Source organism: Falco cherrug, chromosome 3, assembly GCF_023634085.1.
Source record: "Falco cherrug isolate bFalChe1 chromosome 3, bFalChe1.pri, whole genome shotgun sequence".
NCBI lineage: Eukaryota > Metazoa > Chordata > Aves > Falconiformes > Falconidae > Falco > Falco cherrug.
Window position 1 is genome coordinate 105643540 of NC_073699.1, and position 16904 is coordinate 105660443.

At 56.3% G+C, this 16904-nt stretch overlaps 1 protein-coding gene across 3 annotated transcripts in view; it reads left to right on the plus strand.

Moving 5' to 3' along the window:
- Positions 1-16904, plus strand: part of AGRN (agrin) — a 129015-nt gene that overhangs the window by 88291 nt on the left and 23820 nt on the right. For all 3 annotated transcript variants that reach the window (XM_027803262.2, XM_055704083.1, XM_055704084.1), the window contains 13 exons: positions 3507-3728; positions 6012-6206; positions 7359-7559; positions 9035-9180; positions 9355-9460; positions 9820-9933; positions 11636-11800; positions 13234-13377; positions 13753-13877; positions 14274-14379; positions 14612-14995; positions 15150-15284; positions 16769-16896. In XM_027803262.2, coding sequence (XP_027659063.2) covers positions 3507-3728; positions 6012-6206; positions 7359-7559; positions 9035-9180; positions 9355-9460; positions 9820-9933; positions 11636-11800; positions 13234-13377; positions 13753-13877; positions 14274-14379; positions 14612-14995; positions 15150-15284; positions 16769-16896 — 2171 coding nt within the window. The remainder of the gene's footprint in view (positions 1-3506; positions 3729-6011; positions 6207-7358; positions 7560-9034; positions 9181-9354; positions 9461-9819; positions 9934-11635; positions 11801-13233; positions 13378-13752; positions 13878-14273; positions 14380-14611; positions 14996-15149; positions 15285-16768; positions 16897-16904) is intronic.

The window sequence follows — 16904 nt, forward strand, 5'->3', positions numbered from 1 at the left end:
TGAGAAAGAAGGGATGGGATGAGACCAATGTGGACAGGAGGTGGAGGGAAGGTGTCTAGTTGCATCTGTCTTTTCCTCCCTGCCTCTCTCTGCTCTCTCCCCTCCCACTCTCTTTCTCCCTCCGCTCTCTCTCTCTCTCTCTTTCCTTTTTCGTCTGTGTCTTGTGTTTTACAGTGTTGCCTGTTTGGAGGAAGGAATTGTGTCCTCGCAGCACCCTTCTGCTCCCTACCCGGACATCTCTGCTAGGAGGTCGGCTTTCTCCCCTTCTCCGTAGCCAGTGACAGTCCTGGCCTCTTCTCACTGCTCCCCACCTCTCTAGTTTTGCTTGAGAGCCCCTGGGATGGAGAGATTGCCCTGGGTTTGCTCCCATCCCTCGCCCCAAACACTTCCTGCTGGAATGGAAATGCCTTGCAGTGCAGTGGGGGTCTTGTCTGATGCTTGCTGTGGCTTGACCCTTCGAGGCAAATGAGAGTGGGAGCAGAGGTGGGTGCTGTGAGCCCCCTACTCCTTAGCAAGCCCCTCTTCATCTGATACGTCAGTCTGGACTGCTCCTGATAGATCTTACCTCTCCTTTTGCCCCCAACTAACCCCCCTTTCTTCCCCACCTCCTCCTTCCCAGAGACTTTTGCCTGCTTGGGACTGTGATGCTTGTCCCTTTGCTCTCTGTAGTGTGTGTCACGCTTGTCTGTGCCGGTCCGGTGGGCAGGGGCTCTGCAGGGATTGCAGCTCCCCTCCTCAGTGCCCAGCAAAGTGCCCCGTGTCTTTTGCAAGCACTGAGGAGCTGTCTGTGCTCAGATGTGGTTTTTCCCTAGGAATACTCCCGTGTCCCTGCGGAGCTGGTTCCGGAGCCCACTGGGTGTCATGGGCACAGGTCTATGGGGCGTGATGAGTTATAAAGCAGCTTCAGGCCTCTTCTCCATAGCCATCCACAGGCGGGGCTTGCAGGAGAGCTCAGTGTCCCCTGGTCCCAGGGCTTGGTTAGGTTTCTGCAAAGCGCGGCAGCAGGTGAGGGATTGTGCCCTTGAATCAGAGCACAGAACGAGCATTTTGCTTGCTCTGTGCCTTGGTTTCCCTGCCTACAAGATGGAGAAGGGCCAGGAATCAAAGCAGGTCTTGATTATAGCACAGCCTAAGGTCCTCGCTCGGTAGGTCCTCATTATATCCACCCACATGAAAACTGGTGCCAAAATCCCCATTGACGTCTGCAGGTGCCCAAGGCTGCATGCAAAATTTCACAGGCTGAGATTCAGGCTGTGAAGGAACTTCATGTGCTGCATCTCTGCAGGTTTGCCTGCTTGAGAAAGGCAAGGAATGTCAGGGTAGTGTTCTCCATCATGCCTGGCACCTCCCTGCACTCTCACTTACTACTCCCTTGCTCCCCAAGACAGGAATGTGAATTCAGATTTTACATGAGCGAATGTAATTGCCTCAAGCCTAGCTCAGTGCATCCTTACTGCCTAATTGTGGCCAGCAGAGGTGTTTCTCCATGCAAGCGTAGGTCTCTGTGTGTTTAGGGGACACGGTTATGGTACAGGTGTTCTTTTAAAAAGGTGAAACAGAAGCGGGAGATGTGAGCAGCATCACAGGGCTGAGCACAGCAGGGAGTGGTTCCTGGTCCTTGGGAGCTGCTCTCAAACTTCAGCTGCAGGGAAGTTGGGAATACAGTTGAAGAGGCTGGGTTGAAGTAGTGGCCGTGTCCCTGAACTTGTCCCCCTCTTCCCTGTTCCTTTGCAGACCCTGTGCTCTTAAGTTTTGACTTGGTAGGTGTTTAGAGCCAAATCCAAAATCCAGGCTTGCCTGTGTCCGTGCTATGGGCCATTTCCTTGCTGGTTGGCAGCATGCAGCCAGATTCCTGAGGGCTCAAGCCTTGCTCTTGCTCTGCAGATATGCCGCCTTAGTCAGAGCAGGGGAGGAAAACCAGACCTGTTGCCCCGTGCCCTGTGCCATGCCAGCAGGCTCTGGAGGGCTTTATCTTTCCCACCGCACCCCGGCTTCGTGCCTGCCTCGCTGTTTGGTGTTGGTGGGGGGCTGCGCTGTTTGCCTGTTGCTTCCATCTCGTCTTGCTCACATTGTCTGTTCCCCCCATCCGTTTTGTCATGTGTCCTTGTCAGTGTTCAGTGCGGATTAAATCTGTGTCCTTTCCTTGCCCCAGGTCCTCAGGGCTTTTGTCTTGAGGCACAAGAAGGGGTTGCTGGGCAGTGCTGGGTCTCTCCCCAGCAGCTCAGCCGGTCCTGTCTTTTAGCTGCCTGGCTTGGCTTCTGGATGGTGGGGGGAGTTCCTGGAGAGGCATGCCTGCCTTCAGCGAGCAGGCTGGGAGCCGGCTGGAATTGCAGGACTTTCCCTGCGAGCAGTTGCAGAGCTGTACTAGGGAGCCGAACGCAGACTCTTCTCTTGGCTGTCACCGCCAGGCTTGGCTGCTCACCTCGTCACTGCCAGGCATCTTGCAGGGAAGGTGCCGCCTGCTCGGCTGACTTTGATTAAGCAGCTCCAGATTGTGAGCAGAGGGGACTGCTGCCTCTCAGCCTGCAGCCCATGCTGTGGGGCATTGCCCGTCCCCAAGCAAGGGCACCAGGTCTCTTCATCCTGCCGCACAGCAAGCTCCCTGGCCTTTCCAACACCAGCTTGCAAGAGGAGGGAAAGGGAGCCGAGCCGCTGAGGGGAGGGACAGGCTGTGTGGTGAAGCCAACCGCAGGTGTCCTCTCCAGCCAGGTCTTCCTGGGCATGGCCTCAGCGGGTATCAGGATGAGCTGTTCAGGGGACAGAATGATTCTGAGGATGTGGGCCTCAGTGATAGGAGCTATCCCTGTGTGAGCTGTTTGGCTACTGAGGGTTCGGCAGCCGGTGCCAGGTCCTTGTGATGATGTCGCGAGTGTCCTGGAGGCATCAAGGCCTGTGTGGAGGAGGGCTGACTTTCTGCTCCCTCCTGCCCTGTCCTCTGCCACAGAGCTGGTCATTCCGATCTGGCTTCACAGGCAGGCTCACGTCACCACTGCTGCCTGGGAAAAGAAGTGCTGACTCCCCTCCTGGCAACAAGGGACCTCAGTCTGTGTTGCCCTCCCTCAGCACATGATGCTTGTTCTTGTTGCTGGCTGTGAGCTGCTGGGGAGACCCAGGCATTGGGGTTTGGTGCAGAAACCCACAGGGCTGATCTTACCTCAGGCCAGCCCCTCGGGGCGGAATGTAGCTGGGATGAAGATGGGGCAGGGGAGATGAGGCAGGGTTCCTCTTCGAGGTGTGCAGGGAGAAGATCTTGTGCCTGCTTCCCATCCCTAACCTCTGCCAAGCATGGGGAAGATGCTGAGCCAGGCATGTCGGGACGGCATGGAGGGTGCAGGGGCTGGGCAGTTGCCGAGGCCAGGAGCTCTGTGCATTTGCCACAGCTTGGGGGAGGCAGGCGTGGACCTGAGGCTGGGGATGCTGGCATGCCTTGCTGTGCACAGTGCCCTGTGGGAGCTGAGGAAGCAGCAGATTCAGACCGGTGCCTTTCCCTCCTGTCCCCTCTGCAGACCTGGGCACTCCCAGCCCGTGCCTGAGTGTGGAGTGCACCTTTGGGGCCACGTGTGTGGTGAAGAACCAGGAGGCTGTGTGCGAGTGTCAGCAGGTGTGCCAGGGCCGCTACGACCCCGTGTGCGGCACCGACAACCGCACCTATGGCAACCCGTGCGAGCTTGACTCCATGGCCTGTGTCCTCAAGAGAGACATCAAAGTGAAACACAAGGGGCCTTGTGGTAAGAGCCGATCTCGGGGGGTTCCTCGTTCTCGTGCTGTTGGCCTCAGCCTGTGTTTGCTTGGTGGGAGCAGACGATACCTGAAACATGAGTGTGGCCCTGGCCGTGGGGAGAGACGCCTTTGGGTTGTATTTGTGCTTTGACTGCTGCCATGGATCAGGAGGGCAGGAGGGAGCCTGCTGGGCTCATGCGATGCCTGTTTGGTGTGTCAGGAAAGCCAGTGGCTCCTCATGCGGGGTGTGCAGCGGCTGCTGCCTGGGGAGCTCCTTTTCCCACTGTCTGGTGGGTCAGAACCAAAGCAGGCTCAGTGGGAGGATGTGAGGAGGGAATCCGGGAAGGAGCCTGACCACTGCCTTCCCACCGAGGGACGCAAGGCAGCGGAGAAAGCCTTACGTTAAGGCAGGTGTGAGTTGCCTCTCTGTGCAAGCCAGCCCTGGCACTGCTGCCTGCACTGTCCCCTGACCCAGCAGACCTTACCCTGTAAGCTGCCCTGGTGAGGAGGTGGCTAGGTCGGAGGCACAGGATGAAGTAAGCTCCCCCATGGAGCAGGCTTCATCCTCTTCCCTAGCGAGAGCCCGACTCGGACCCACACGCAGCAGTTCCATCTGCAAGCGTTCTCTTTGTGCCAGCACAACTTTGCCAGTCAGAAAGTGTTTGCACACAGGCACAGCCTGGGCTAGCTGGGTTCTCCCAGGACAAAATCTGCCGGGATGTTCAGGTAGGGAAACTCACGGCGGTTTTGTCAAAATACAGTCTTTCTGCCCCTAACCTTCAGGCTGGGTGTCAGGAGCTGTTGCCTGTCTCTCCAGCTAAGGCTGGTGTGTGTGGCATAGCAGTGCCCCTGCCAAAGCTAGGCTTGATACCTTACAATCACCATCCCTGGAAGTGTTTAAAAAATGTGTAGATGTGGTACTCGGGGATGTGGTGTAGTGGTGGGCTGGGCAGTGCTGGGTTAACGACTAGGCTTGGTGGTCTTAAAGGTCTTTTCCAACCTAAATGCTTCTATGATTTCCCCACTGAGCTGCCACTGTGCAGTCCTGCTTGCAGTCCTACATGCTCATGAGCTGTAAGGGCTTTGAGACAGCAGAGAAAAGGATGACCCATCCTTCAGAGGAGGAAGATGCCATCCAACCTGAGCTCTCTGCTGCAGCGTAGCAGAGGGCCTAGTGGGATTCAGGTCAGAAGAAAATGCCTGTACCAACTCCACGCAGTTACAGGAGAAAGGATGCAAATACCTCAGCTATTGGGCACATGCACTTGAGTGCCCTGTAGGAAAGAAGTGTCCTTGTCTGCACGCAGGCTGCCTCGAGCAGCCCCTCCCGACCTGCAGAGGCCAGGCATGGCTGCAAGCTTTGTGCTGTAGATAGAAACCTCCTGGCCAACAGTCTGCACAAGCCAAGCAGGGGGTTGTTGCTTCTTCCCTCCCCCATGTGAAGGCAGCAGCTGCTGTGTGAAAGGAAAATAAGAAAAACTGTCTTTGAGCCAATTCCTCATGAACTGGATGGCAGGGAGGGAAGAGGGGTGTTTGAAGGAGAAAATGAAGCCGTGAATCACTAAATACCCAGGAGTCAGGAGATGTGCTGGCTGGAGTCTGGTCTCTCCTGCAGTGAGTGATAGCTCCTTTGCAAGTGAGTTATTACAAAGATAAATGTCTTCTCTGACCCGATCCTGCACGTGTGTGCTCTGTGTGTGTTTGCAGCAGGCAGGCTGAGGGTCCCGTTGGGGGAGGCAGCAGGACGCTGTGAATTGGTGCTATGTTATACGTGTGTCCGGCACTGCTGGCACGCTGATAAACCAAGAGAAGACAGTATCCCCCTTCCTGGCCAGCTGCCTCCTCCCGCCCTGCTGACTGGCCATGTGTGCATCCTGCTGCCTCTCTGCCCTAGGGACTGGCCACTTGCTGCTGGGGATGCTGCGCTCCTCCTCCCAAGGCTGGAGCTCATTTATCACTCCTCGTAATTGCACTCAGCCCCATGCGCTCTCCCGCCTCCTATTTAGCTATGACGGCTCACAGCCCCGGTGACATTTCACCATAGTTACTCCTGGCCCTGTCGGCTTTTATGAGTAGTTACTGCCTTTCTGCCTCCCAGCCTGACTCTAACCTCCTCCTGCAGCCCTCTCTCGGCTCCTTCCTTTGCTCTGTGCCCTGGGGCTCCAGCTCTGAGGCTGGAGGAGGAGGTTGCAGTGGGGTTTTATTTCTGCTCTAGCACTTCATTAGCCAGTGACACCTGCCTGACCTGACCTGTTGTTTTAACCTAACAGTTTTGTTCTTCGTCTGCACAGACCGTTGCGGCAAGTGCCAGTTTGGGGCCATCTGCGAGGCAGAGACGGGACGGTGCGTGTGCCCCACAGAGTGCGTTCCCTCCTCGCAGCCCGTGTGCGGGACAGATGGCAACACGTACGGTAGCGAGTGTGAGCTCCACGTCCGGGCGTGCACGCAGCAGACGAACATTTTGGTGGCTGCCCAAGGAGACTGCAGTGAGTCTGGCAAGGTCCCCTTCTTCCCTCGTCTCACTCCTGCTAGTGGCATTTCAGAGAGCAGATGCTCGGCCCCACTGGCTGCCCAGGCCCCGCCGAGGTGCCCTGGCCACGGCTGTCCAAGGCTTACTGGTCATTTGTAGCACTTGCAGCCCATGGGTTTGCCAGCCTTAGGAGGCACGAGAGAAGCCCCAGGGTCAGGAGGTGTGGAGGCTTTCTCTAGCACTCCTCCTGGTGCCTTTATTCGTTGTGGACAGGACTTGCCAGGAGGATATTGGCTCCAGATATCCAAATGCAGCCTGGGCCTGCGTGGTCACTCAGACACCCTGCCTGAGGCTTTTCACCTTGTCTGGCATGGTCTTCCCTTTCAGCTTCATGTGAATTGGGCATCTTGAGTATCTCAAGCAGCTTCTTTTTAGCCCCAGCTGTTTTAGTTTCCTCAGCTATGCCTTGTAGGTAGTATCTACCCTCTTTGTTACTTGTCTGAGCCAAGCAAAGAAATTGGGCTACAGGCATGTTAGTAGCTACCACCAGAACTAGAAGCATCAAAGGTCTATTTGATCATGCATTTCATCTCCATAGCTTTTCCTTCCCTCCGTCCCTTGGGGTCAATTCCTCTTTGCTCCTGTGTTTTCTCCCCACTCATCAGCCCAGGGAGCTGTCTGTGCTAATTTCTTAATGTATTAAAAGCCCTACCTAGGTTCTTCATTAGGACAAATGGTACTTCAGTAAAAGCAATGCTTTGAGCCTCATAAAACCTGTCCAGCTGGGTCTGGTGTTCCAGGGCTGAACATGGATATCCATGCTAAATTTAGGAGAGAAGAGTGACTGAGTGTGACAGATGACTCTCAGTGCTCTGGGGGCGCTGTGAGCAGGAGGAGGCTGAAATCGGGATATACCATGAGAGTAAATGGGATTGGACACACCATCTGTGGGTGCTGATGGGGATCAGAAGTGCTCAGGACTGGCACCTGTCTGTTGCAGACTCTTTGCACGGTTTAAATAAGCAATACCAAAGCACTCTGGGGAAGGAGGACTTCTGTCCTTGCCTCTGATGGCATGGCACTACCGGTCCACAGCTCTGTGACGCTGGGCAGCTGGCCACAAAGGTCCCTACAATGTCTCACTGTGGTTCCTCCCTCTTGCCCACAGAGTCCTGCGGCAGCACAGTGTGCTCCTTTGGCAGCAAGTGCGTGGGTGGGCAGTGCGTGTGCCCACGCTGCGAGAGGCAGCCCTTCGCCCCGGTGTGTGGGAGCGATGGTCTCACCTACGACAACCAGTGTGAACTGCAGGTGGCCTCCTGCCAGCAGAAGAAGAGCATCGAGGTTGCTAGGATGGGGCCATGTGAGGATGGTAGGTTGCCACTGTTTCTCCAGCTGTGCAGGTGTGAAAGGTGGGGGAAAGAGTGACGGAAAGGCTGCACACAGTGGGCTCTCCCCTCGCTGCTCTGCTGTGCCTGACTGCCACGTGAGCCTTGCTCCAGCACAGTGCCCTGTGACACCCCAAACATCCCCAGCACAGCAGGTCTCGTGCCTCTCCTTCCCTCCTGGCTGGCCGGCCACTGCCACCCAGCACCCGGGCTGCCGCCTCCCTTTCCCCTTCGTCTTTCTGTATTCGGCAGTAATGAGAGATGACTTCAGCTCATCGGCTGGGTGAGGAGTTTATCACTGCTTTAATTTCACACTTCAGTGGGCCTTGGCTGGGGGAAACAGGGCTGTTCCCGGGGCAGGGAGCCTGGCTGCTGCTTTGCTCCCCTCTGCCCCAGGGGCTGCTCGGGGGCCTGGCCTGTGGCCACTATTGACTCGGTACCAAGCGCCAGGGAAGGTCGTGGCGTTGGCTGTACCTTGCTCAGTCAAGCTAAGAACTAAGAAGCTGCTGAGTTTTCCCACTGTAGGGGAAAAACTGTGGGTTAACGCTGGCTGAATCCGAGTACAGGAGGCACACAAACCTTGGTGCTCGGATGTGCTGACCCGGTGAGCTGAGATCCTCTGGCTCATTGCACACATAGTCTGGCTGGAAAGGACTTCAGTGCTGTGGCAGAGCTTAGGGAGAAGAGAAGACATAACATGGTGTTTGATCACAGCCCTCCTTGGGGCATTTCAGGTTGATGTCCCTCTGGGAAAAGATCTTAAATAATTCTCTGTGTAATGCCAAATCCCAGCCTTTGATCACTCAAGAAAAAGGGCCAGGTTTTCCTTCCCCCCCCCTTTCCCCTTTAAAAAGCCTTTGAAATCAGCAACATCTCTTGCTGCTGGATTGCTGAGCATCTTGTGGAGAGGCAGCCAGGCTAGGGATAGAGTTTATATATTGTTAAGAATATCTGCCTAACTGAACTTCAGGCTAAACCCAAACTCCATCCCTTCCTCTGCTCTGGTTTCCATATTTCTGTTAGCAGCATCAATCTCCCTGCTGCGCTATGTGTTTGGGAGGGCAGAAGAAGAAAGAATTGGATCAAAGGATGGAATTAAACTGTCGCTAAGTCAAGTGGCAGCCCTTCCTCCTGCTCATGGCTGATCTCCAGGTAGCCTACAGGGTACTGGTAGCCGCAGGATCCTTGCTTTTGCGCCTGCTGCAGAGAAGATCACCTCAGGGCACCTGCTAGAGCATCCCTTTGCAGCTGTCATTATGCAGGCTTTGTACAAGCTTGTGACAGTGATGGGAGAATCTGCTTTCTCCAAGGGAGAGGGATCTTCTCTGAGGTCCGGGCATAAGCATCCTAATACGTGTGGGCCCAGGATGGAGGGGGCTTTGGCCCCATCCCCTCTGCTTGCTGCTAACTCTGCCCTGCTGTGTGAGCCCTTTCTCACCATGGTCCTCCTTTGCTACAGAGTGTGGCTCAGGGGGCTCGGGCTCTGGTGACGGCACTGAGTGTGAACAGGACCGGTGCCGACAGTACGGGGGCTGGTGGGACGAGGATGCAGAGGATGACCGCTGTGTGTGTGACTTCACCTGCCTGGCAGTGCCGCGCAACCCGGTAAGCATGCTGAGCGGTTCTGGGCTGCCTGCCTGCGGTCCTCGCTCCTCTCCTCTCTTCTCCCTCGTGGCCTTCCCGCATGCTTCCTGGGCAGGAGAGGGCATCCCATGGATAGGGAACCTGCCTTCCTGTGCCAGGGACTGCCCTGAGTGGCTTCCCTCCCTGTTCTGGCAGGTGTGTGGCTCTGATGGTGTGACCTACACCAACGAGTGTGAACTGAAGAAGACACGGTGTGAAAAACGCCAGGATCTCTATGTCACTAGCCAAGGAGCCTGCCGTGGTGAGTCCCCCGAAGGCAGCCAGCCCCCCAGGCTGACAGAAGCTGTGTGCACTGGTCCCCAGCCTGGTGCCCAGCAATACCACATGCCCTTTCCCTGGGGCCACGCAAGGAAGTGCTTACCAAGGACACAGCAGTGTCTGTGTTGATTTGCTGATCCCTGCTGCATCATTCCTGTATTGTGCCCTGTGCTTCCCCTGGCCAAGGGTAGGACCTCACCTCATCACCTGTTCCCGGCATGTCTGCAAGGACCACCTGGTTTTGCAGGAATGCTGCTAGCTGCTCAATCAGACATTGGCAGGACTTCCCTGCGGCAGCCTGTGTGCCAGGGATAACCTGTACCTCTCTGCCTTCCTCTGCAGCCCTTGCCACAACCCCGCCACCTCTCCTGGTTGTGCACTGCAGCCAGACCATCTACGGGTGCTGCCCAGACAACATGACCTTGGCACTTGGAGTGGGTGCAGCTGGATGCCCAAGTAAGTGAATTTTGTGTTCCCACCTGGCGGGGGGCAAGAAGGACCTTCAAGGGTGCTTGGAAGGCAGGAGAGATCAGGTGGAGGGGGTACTTGGGATCCCATCCCAGGGGAAACAAAGGAAAGTGGACCCTCCCCATTTTGTAGCTAACTAGTGACCTCCCAGGCTCAAAAAGCCTCCGTTTATCCCAGCTCCAGGCTCACAGCATGCACATATGGAGATGTGCATGCATGCTTCACCTTCTATGTCTACTAGTGATGCTCTTGTCCTTTCAAAAGCCCTGAGTCAACTTTCAGGTCTAAGTCCTTCTGAAATGCATTAGGGCAGGATGGGGCTCAGAATTTGGTGCTGAGTCTATGCTGGATGCCCCAGAAGGTGCCCCTAGGGCTGTACCATGCCCTCTGTGCCTTTAGATCATTGCTAGAGGTTTTTCACTGGCCTGAATGGTAAAAAATACTGCTTGGATCCTTGCACTACAAGGTGGAACAGAGCTTTCAGGTTCACCTAGGGACCTTCTGCAGGCCACCCCAGGGCCAGTGACTAGTGGGTGACTGCACTGTGCAGGAAGCTGAGCTGGCAAATGTTTCATTAATATTTATTAAATAATCATCGGAGCCAGCACTTTAGCAGAAGGTGCATTTTGAAAGGCATTAGCAAACTCTTAACAGCTGAGGCTGTGACCGCCTGTTAGGGAAACACATTACCCCGTGGAGACACGACTCATGCCGTGCTTGGGCCTGGCTAATGCCTGCTTGATGAGGATGTAGTGCTGTTTAATGTGCTGTATAATTTAAAAAGCAGCATAATTCAGAGAATGTCCAGACATCTCCTGGCAGGGGGTGCATGGGGCTAGCTGGAGGCTGAGGTGGGTGTGGGAAGAGCAGAGGTGGGGTGGGGTGAGGTGCGCTGGGTGAGAGGGGCTAGCAGAGCTGGGAGGAGCTGGTCAGGGGAGGCTAGGGAGGGCATGAGCACTTGGCTATCAGCATCACCCTGCCAGTGGTGGTTGGTAGCGATGTTCCTCTGTGTCTCTGATGGGAGTCTTCTCCTCTGCCCTCCAATCCATGGACACAGCTTTGCAATTGACTGGGATTCAGTATCCCACCAGTTTCTGTCCCACCTGTGGCCCTGTGTTGGCAGCAAGCGTACATCAGGAGGTAATTACCACTTAACCAGCAGCCTGAAGCCCCTAGGGCAGATTTATCCATTGCTGCCTGTTCTGGACATGCCATTTCCCTGCCGCTGGCAGTCTGGGGATGTGCTCATGCACCCTACTTGCTGCTCCCAAGGTCTCCCTTTCTATCCAGCTGTGCCCCGTGTCCCTTTTCTGCTGCTCCCTCTGGATAAAGGGAGCGTCTCTCTGTCTATCTTTGGATCATTTCCCTCCATCAGGTTCCTAATTAATGAATTAATAATAAACTTCTAATAGCTTCCTTCCTCTTTGATGTTAATGAGAGAGGAGTTCTTGATAACAGCAAAGCAAGTGGTCTGATCTCTGAAGGTTTAGTTCCCCCTTGCAGCTGGGGCAGAGGAGAAGAATTGAGAGCAGCTGGTGAAACCTGCTGTCTGGCGCGAGACCACGTTCCTGCCCTGGCTGAGCAGCTTGGTTGGCTCAGCAGTCGGTGCCTCCAGCATGATGCAGCCCCTCAGCATCCCCCCTGCTCCCTGGCCAGGACTCAGCCTCATGCACTCTCCCTCTGCCCGCAGGCACCTGCCAGTGCAACACCTACGGCTCCTACGGCGGAGCCTGTGACCCCGCGACTGGGCAGTGCTCCTGCAAGCCAGGCGTGGGGGGCCTGAAGTGCGACCGCTGTGAGCCCGGCTTCTGGAATTTCCGCGGCATCGTCACTGACAGCAAGAGCGGCTGCACGCGTGAGTGCAGGCAGGGCTGGCCCATCACTCCCCATCCCATGCAGCTCTGCTGGCAAGGCTCCCTGCCCTGCTCGGTGGGGCTCAAGGCACGGCGAGTACTGTGCTGTTTAAAACGATGGGCCGAACACTGGTCCTGTTGCAAGTCACCTGCCGCGGCTGCTTTTGCAGAGCTTGATGACTCGCTCCGTGCAGGAGAGACAGCGCGGCCCAAAGCACTGCAGGGATGCTGTGCTCCCCCTTGGTGCAGCTTGCCTAGGGGATGAAGTCTCCTTCCATGGGCCCGCTCCCTGGTCAGATGTTCCGTAGGGCTGCTGGAGCCCAGCGTGGATGGGCCCCACTGTCCCTGCGTGAGGCTGGACAGTTGTGAGGGGATGGGTCTGAAGTGGAAGGAACGAGGCAGTGGTTTTGCACGTTGCTGCTGACCCCGCCAGGGATAGCCATGTGAAAACAGCTGTAAACTAAGAGAAAAAAAACCCTCTTGATTTCAAATTGCATTGGACACCCACCCAAGAAATCCGGTGCAAACTAGGCAGAGGCCAGAACAGCCAGGGGGAAGAGGAGTTATTGGGAGGGGGTTGCAAACAATAGAGAATATGATTGTACCCATCTCTCGCCAAAGTCACAGACAGCTATTTGCTGAGTGGTAGGTATGTCTCAGGCTCCCACCTGGCCTAAGCCCCTGGCCAAAGGACTGAGGCTGAGTGCCCTGCTCGGTGGGAGCAAGCTGGAGACACCACTGTGCCGCTGAAGGGGAGGAAGGATGCTTTGTGCTTTGAAGAGGGGACAGGCAGGCAGCCTCCTGGGTTCCTTGCACAGCTCCAGGAATGAGTGCTTGTCCAAACGCTGGCATGTCAGGATTTCAGTAGGTCAGAGCCAGAAAGCTTAAAGTGGAAATAGGATGTCAGCTTTGTAACAGCAAAGGCATCGCACTGCTGAAATGTCTTCCCAATTTTGTACTTAATTCACCTGTAGTCTTTAAATAAGAGCGGGGTCTCGCTGTCAAACCAGAATCACAAATGTCAGTAGGCAACATCCTCTGACCTCAAACTAGACAGACACCAGTGGCCGCTACCCTCCTACTCCTCTATACTCCCTCTCCTTTATCCTTCCCCAGAGAGAGGAAAAGGACCCCTGGGGTGGGTGAACGTTCCTACTGGAGCCACATAGATGTTTAGTGCTGATGGGAATGCGACTCTGGGGGGTGGATGTGGGATCACAAGCTGCAGGACCATGATCAGAGGGTAGCGGGTGCAGGAGGCAGGTTCCTGCAGCCAGTCTGGGGTCAGGAGGTAGCGAGCAGCAGTGAGCATTATGGTCATCCCCTGAACCCTTCTCCTTGCTCTTGTCTTGGATTGCTGTGGGACCTGAGTGACTCTGCTGCTGGCTCCACAAATCCACCCGCAAAACAATGTCTTTTTCCTCGTCTTGCCCAGCCTGTAACTGCGACCCGGTGGGTTCAGTGCGTGACGACTGTGAGCAGATGACTGGACTGTGCTCCTGCAAGACGGGTATCACTGGCATGAAGTGCAACCAGTGCCCCAATGGCAGCAAGCTGGGCATGACTGGCTGTGAGAAAGGTGAGGGAGCCATGTACCAGAGGGATTGTGTGGGGCACCGGGAAGTGGGTGCTTGGGTGCTGTGGCAGGGCAACACATAGGCTTGTGAAAGAAAAGCATCCCTCCCACCCTGCGTGCTTGTGCTTTGGGGGAAAGGGGCCCTGGCCTCTGTTCCTGGCTGGGTTCCTATTAGCTGAACGCACTCAGGGCACGGGGGACTGTTTCTCTGTCTGATGAAAGTCTGTCTTGTCCACTGGTCTGGATGGCTCTGGCGAGTGCCAGGGAGAGCCAGGACCCACTGGGAGGAGAGAGGGATCTTGATTCAGCATAGCCCGTTTCTGCGTGATTGGTATGTGCGTTGTTGGTCATCTCTTTCCGCTTCTCTCCCTACCCCAGACCCATCAGCCCCAAAATCCTGCGAGGAAATGAGCTGTGAGTTTGGGGCCTCGTGCGTGGAAGTCAACGGCTTTGCCCACTGTGAGTGCCCATCCCCGCTCTGCTCGGAGGCCAACATGACCAAGGTTTGTGGGAGAGGCAGCCGTGGGGGCTGAGTGGCCTGTGTGGGGACGTGTGGCTAGCTCAGTTGTGTTGGGCTGGCGGAGGCAGCGTGGGAGTCTGATGTCTCTTCCCCCACCCCCAAGAAGCAGGTGTGCACGTTCGATCGCAGTCTTCAGCACGTGGGGAGGGGTGACATGTGAGTCGTAGATGTCTCCCAGCAGAGCTGGATGCTCTGTGCCCCATCTGGCACCTCTGAGCCGCTCTGCTTCTTGGTCTTGGGTCTCTCTGTGCAGACCATCGCCTCTGCCTCAGGGGGACCCCTGCAAAGCCTCTGCTTCCAGCATTTAGAGACCGCTTTCTTTTGCCCAACACCTGGAGGAGGACAGAGGCGCAGCTCACATTTCCCTTCTGCTTCCCAGGTGTGTGGCTCAGATGGTGTCACTTATGGGGACCAGTGCCAGCTGAAGACCATCGCTTGCCGGCAGGGACAGGTCATCACAGTGAAGCATGTGGGGCAGTGCCACGGTGAGTGTTTGCTGCTGTCAGTGCTGGGGCAGTGCCAGCTCTCTGGCCTGATGCTGGACCTGACGCTGGCTGCTTCCCTCTGCAGTTCCTCACTGTGCCGTGACTTCATGGCACAGCAGATGTGCTGCCCAGGGCAGGTGCCTGAGGGTTTGCAGCATGCTTCCAAGTGTCACGGCCAGCTTTTCCCAGACCTGCCCCCTCCTTACCTGCCCTGTCCTGCTGCTCCTTTCAGAGTCCATCACTCACACAAGCCACACGTCACCACCCACACCGCTGCCCACACTGCCCTTGGACAAGTTAATCCTTCCTCCGCCACTGCGGCTCACCACCCGGGCTCCAGAGCCCACCGAGGTGGCTGCCAGCTCCCTGCTGTTGGAAGCCAGGCCTACTGAAAGAGGTCACCCTACAACAAGGCGCATCACGACTGCCAGACCAGCCACTACACCATGGGTGACCCACGGGGTGTATAAGACCACTGTCCGCCCTCTCTCCACCGCACCAGTGGTCCTGGCCACCACCCAGCCTGCCTACGTTGAATCAGGCAGTGCAGAAGGCAGTGGAGACCAAGAGATGGGCATCAGCGGAGACCAGGAGTCTAGTGGGGCAGGCTCTGCTGGTGAGTGTGAGCTTCATCGGCTCAGCAGGTCGGTCGCGGGCTAAACCGTAGCCTGTCTCTCACGATGAAATGAAGCTGTCTCTCAGCCTTGTTCTCTGACACAGAGGTGAGGTCTTACCTCCTGCTGGCAAACGCTCCTCTTAATGCCCTGCAGGGGAAGAGGAGGTGGAGGAAAGCCAGGTAACTTCCACCCCAGCCATTGAGAGGGCGACATGTTACAACACCCCACTGGGATGCTGCTCTGATGGCAAGACTGCGGCTGCTGATGCGGAAGGCAGCAACTGTCCGGGTGAGTTTGTCCTCGGGGCTGAGCTCTGGGCTCCCTTTCGGCGGTCAGGGGTCAGGCTGAGCTCTTGCAGGGTGCAGGAGGGGGAGGGATGCCACTGAGAGATGCCCACCAGGAGAGCAGCACGGTGCTGTGCTTGCCCAACTGGCAGCGAGCACGGTTCCTGTGTGCAGGCAGGGGGCTGCTGTGTCCCTGAGGGGACGTTCAAGGGGATGTGCTGAGCCGTGGGAGCTGGCAGACGTGCCCACCTGCCACAGCGCCCAGCAGCCAGCCCTAGTGCTTGGGTGGGTGGGTGCTGCTGTTCATGTGGGGAGCCAGGGCACTCTGCAGTTTTCTTCGTTTAGGTGACCATTTTCTTCATTGACTGCTACAGCCTTAAAAATTTGACCAGTGTTTTGCCCAGGCCTCTGCAGAGCTCACGACTGGCACTAGGGGGAATGAGGGAATTTCTTGGATTCCCATTTTATCTGTGCTGATGGCTGTGAAGGAAACTGGGCTGACCAGGACCCGTTTGGTGCCAGGGTAGGCGAGGAGAGCAGCAGTAGCCCCTGTGTCCCTGCTGGGCTTCCTGTGAAGTCTGAGCTTCTGGGCTCGCGCTGTGGTTGCTAGGGGTGCACAGTGCTCTCATGACCTAGGCAGGATCTGTCTTGCCTACTCGCAGTCCCTTCCACACCATGTTGAGTCCATATTGAGGAAACACTGAGCCACCTGTGCTCAGTCATGTATGTTGTACATGCATCCTTGTTACCCTAAGAATTGTTGCTCTGGAGCCGTCTCCCAGCTGTTTCCTCACTGCTCACTGAGGTCCTTTTTAACTGCTCCTGTTCCTTGGGGTTTCCAGCAGACTTCCCCTTTTCCTCTGGACACCTCCTTCCCCTTTTAACCCACGGAAGGACAGCTGCTGGGAACCTCCAGCATGGTTACCCACAGCGGGGATCTTTCTATAGCTGCCTCTGCACCCCACAGCTCCCCTAGAAGGAGCCACACTGTGGGTTCCTGTTGCAGTTTCGGTTTGGTTTTGCAAGGCTGGCCACAGCCTGTTAGCTGGCAGGGTCTCTGCTTCCCTTTCCCAGCACAGGTCTTCTCCTTGTCCAGAGTTCACATGTCACCTCCTCTGCCCTCTTCTGCATGCCCGTGTCTGATCCTGCCGTATTGACTATGTGCTGCTCTGGCTAACGTCTTTCTCTTGTTACTCAGCCAGTGCAGGGGGGCTGCTATCCGGGCCGGAGCTCAGAGGAAACCGTATGGTAAAAGCTGCCATCTCCAGCCTGGTCTTTGCCATCTGCTCCAGCACCCTCTGATACTAATCCTCCATGGCGCTCTCCCAGACCCATCCAGACTAACCCCAACACTGGCACTACCCGCACACTGCCATCACCCTTTCCCCCCAGGGACTCGAACGCTCCTTGCGGCTGTCAGCCACACGCCTGTCCCCTGCCCACAAGCCGACTAAAGGCGTTTTGTCTTGTTTACCCTCCCTCCCATAGCTACCAAAGTCTTCCAAGGAGTCCTCATCTTGGAGGAGGTGGAAGGCCAGGAGCTGTTCTACACACCGGAGATGGCTGACCCCAAGTCAGAGCTCTTTGGGGAGACGGCCAGGAGCATTGAGAGCGCGGTGAGTTC